The sequence below is a fragment of the Ursus maritimus genome, unplaced genomic scaffold (assembly GCF_017311325.1).
Source record: "Ursus maritimus isolate PB19 unplaced genomic scaffold, ASM1731132v1 scaffold_23, whole genome shotgun sequence".
In the NCBI taxonomy this organism is placed as follows: Eukaryota; Metazoa; Chordata; class Mammalia; order Carnivora; family Ursidae; genus Ursus; species Ursus maritimus.
In genome coordinates, this window is record NW_024424786.1 from 37676321 (window position 1) to 37678661 (window position 2341).

The 2341-nt window shown below is 57.5% G+C and overlaps 1 protein-coding gene across 1 annotated transcript in view; it reads right to left on the minus strand.

Moving 5' to 3' along the window:
- Positions 1 to 301, minus strand: part of RAB3IL1 (RAB3A interacting protein like 1) — a 20588-nt gene extending 20287 nt beyond the window's left edge. Inside the window, exon 1 of the mRNA XM_040639215.1 lies at positions 55 to 301. Within this exon, the coding sequence (XP_040495149.1) occupies positions 55 to 206 (152 nt within the window). The 5' untranslated portion in view covers positions 207 to 301. The remainder of the gene's footprint in view (positions 1 to 54) is intronic.
- Between the last annotated feature and the right edge of the window lie 2040 nt (positions 302 to 2341).

The following is a 2341-nucleotide window of genomic DNA, read 5'->3' on the forward strand; positions in this document are numbered from 1 at the left end:
GATTCCCCCCCCCCCCCGCCACCTCTGTGACGGTGACCGAGGTCACTGGCTCACCTGTCTGTGTCCCAGGGCTCCTCTCCCAAGTTCCCCTCAAGTGCAGGGCCCAGAACTGATGGGGCGTAGCGGACAGCCCCTGAGCTGAGCGCCAGGAACACGGGGCATGTTCCTCGGGCAGGACACCTGGTGTGCTCCTTGGGGTCATCCATGCCAGGGCCAGCCTGAGGGTCCCTCTGGAGACTGCCAGGCAGGAGGGTGGCAGAAGCCTTCTCCCCACCCCACCCCCCACCCCCGGGCTGAGCCTCACGCTAACCTTTGCTATCTCTGAGGAGCAGCAGCCGGGAGGAAGGCCCCTCCCAGCAGGCCTCTATCTCCCGAAACCCCGTAATTATTAACTCCTGTGGCTCCGCGGGCAGCAGAAGGCATGGGGGCCCTCGTTCCTGGGCTCCAGGCCAGGAAAGGTAAGACTCCGTGAAGGGTCGTGGGAGCTTTCCTCTACGAGCCCAAGGCCCCAGCTTCCGCTAGGCCCAAAGGAGGAGCTGCCTGTCCCTTCCCCACCCAGGCTGGCAAGTTGGAAAGACCTGTCCAGCCCAGGCTCTATCACTAGTTGGTTGTGCGGCTTTGGGCAAGGACCCCCGCCTGCCCCACATCCCATCCTTGGCCTCAATATCCTCTTAAAACTTGTAACCGCCAACAAAAAGGCACAACTCAGTGCAGCAGTTAAGAACACAGGCCCAGGGGTGCAGTGGTTAAGCGTCTGCCTTTGGCTCAGGGTGTGATCCCGGTGTTCTGGGATCAAGCCCCACATCAGGCTCCTCTGCTATGAGCCTGCTTCTTCCTCTCCCACTCCCCCTGCTTGTGTTCCCTCTCTCACTGGCTGTCTCTGTCAAATAAATAAATAAAATCTTTAAAAAAAAAAAAAAAGAAGAAGAAGAACACAGACCCGGTGTCAGACAGGCTGGACTCAACCCCATTCCAGACTATGAGCCTTTGGGCATGTTAGTCTCTCTGTGCCTCAGTTTCCCTGACCATAATACGGAATCTCACCCTCTAAGGCATTCCAAGCCAGCTGCTACTGCCCAGACATGCCCTGCACCACCCCTTCCTCACACAATACCGTCTGCAGCACATCCTACCCCCAGCTGCTTAATCCTCTTTTGCTTGTACGCCCTCCACCAGGAAGCCTTCCCCTGTGGATTGCTTTCCTGAGAGTGAAGCCCTCGGGCACGGGTCCACCTTGTGCCATGACACATAGAACTGTCGGGCACCCCCACAAGAACTGAGTGACCCCGTGGGCAGAGGCTGGCCCGCACTCACCCCCAAATCCTCAGTACTCCCTTGTCTGGGACATGGTCAGCCTCAGGCCGCCGGGGTGGTTGGAAGGTTCCACCCTGTCCCATTTGGCTTGAAATCTAAACCTAGTTCTGCTGTTCCCTGGCTGTGTGACCTCAGGCAGCTCACTTCACGTCTCTGGGACTCAGTGCCCTCATCTGTAAAATGGGAACAGTTGTCCCCAGTGAAGTTGGGAACAACCCAGCAGGTGACATCTGTGAAAGGTCCGCCATCCTTGAAGTGAGTGTGCTCTGCTTTCCTGTCTCACCTTCCATCTTCTTTCCAGTCAGCCTCGGACTTCCCGCGGGGGAGAAGCTGCCGGTTCCTGACTAGCAGTCACACCCCGCCAGCCCTGCCCTGCGGATAACAGCATCTCCCACTCAGGCTTTGGGCTTCGAAGCTCTCAGCCTAATGCAAACCAGATGCTGGCCTTGCCTTTCCTGGCAGTGAATTTTCCATGGCCTGCTCCCACCCCCTTCCTGTTTTTGCTCCTCACTGATACCCTGCGAAATTCTCCAGTACCCCCACCTTCCTCTGCAGGGCAACCTCTGGGCCCACCTGGAAACAATTAATGGAAAACAGGAAGTATGAAAAGGGGGGAGGGTCTCCCCATCACCCTGACATGGCAGGAGGGGAAGGCGCTCAGCCTGGCTGATGACAGAGTGTATGACAGCGTGTCCCCCACTGCCAAGCATCAGCCTGCCCCTCGGGGAGGAAACGGAGTTCGAGCTGCTCTGGGGACTGTATAGAAAAAAATTGCTCCTTTCTGGACATTCAGGCAGAGCTGGGACTTTGTGGGGAGCTGTAAGGGCCTTGTTCTTGTCCTTGGCTGTGATTTAGAAAAATCAGAGCCAGAAGAGGCCCAAGTCCCTCCAGCTGCAGATGAAGAAACTGAGCCTTGGAGGCTCGTCCAGGGTCACCGGTGAGTCAGAGCCAAGAGGCAGCCAGGCCTGGGACTGCTTGCCAGTAAAAGCGGCTCCCCGAAGAAGTCACTTCCCGGGCTTGCTATCTC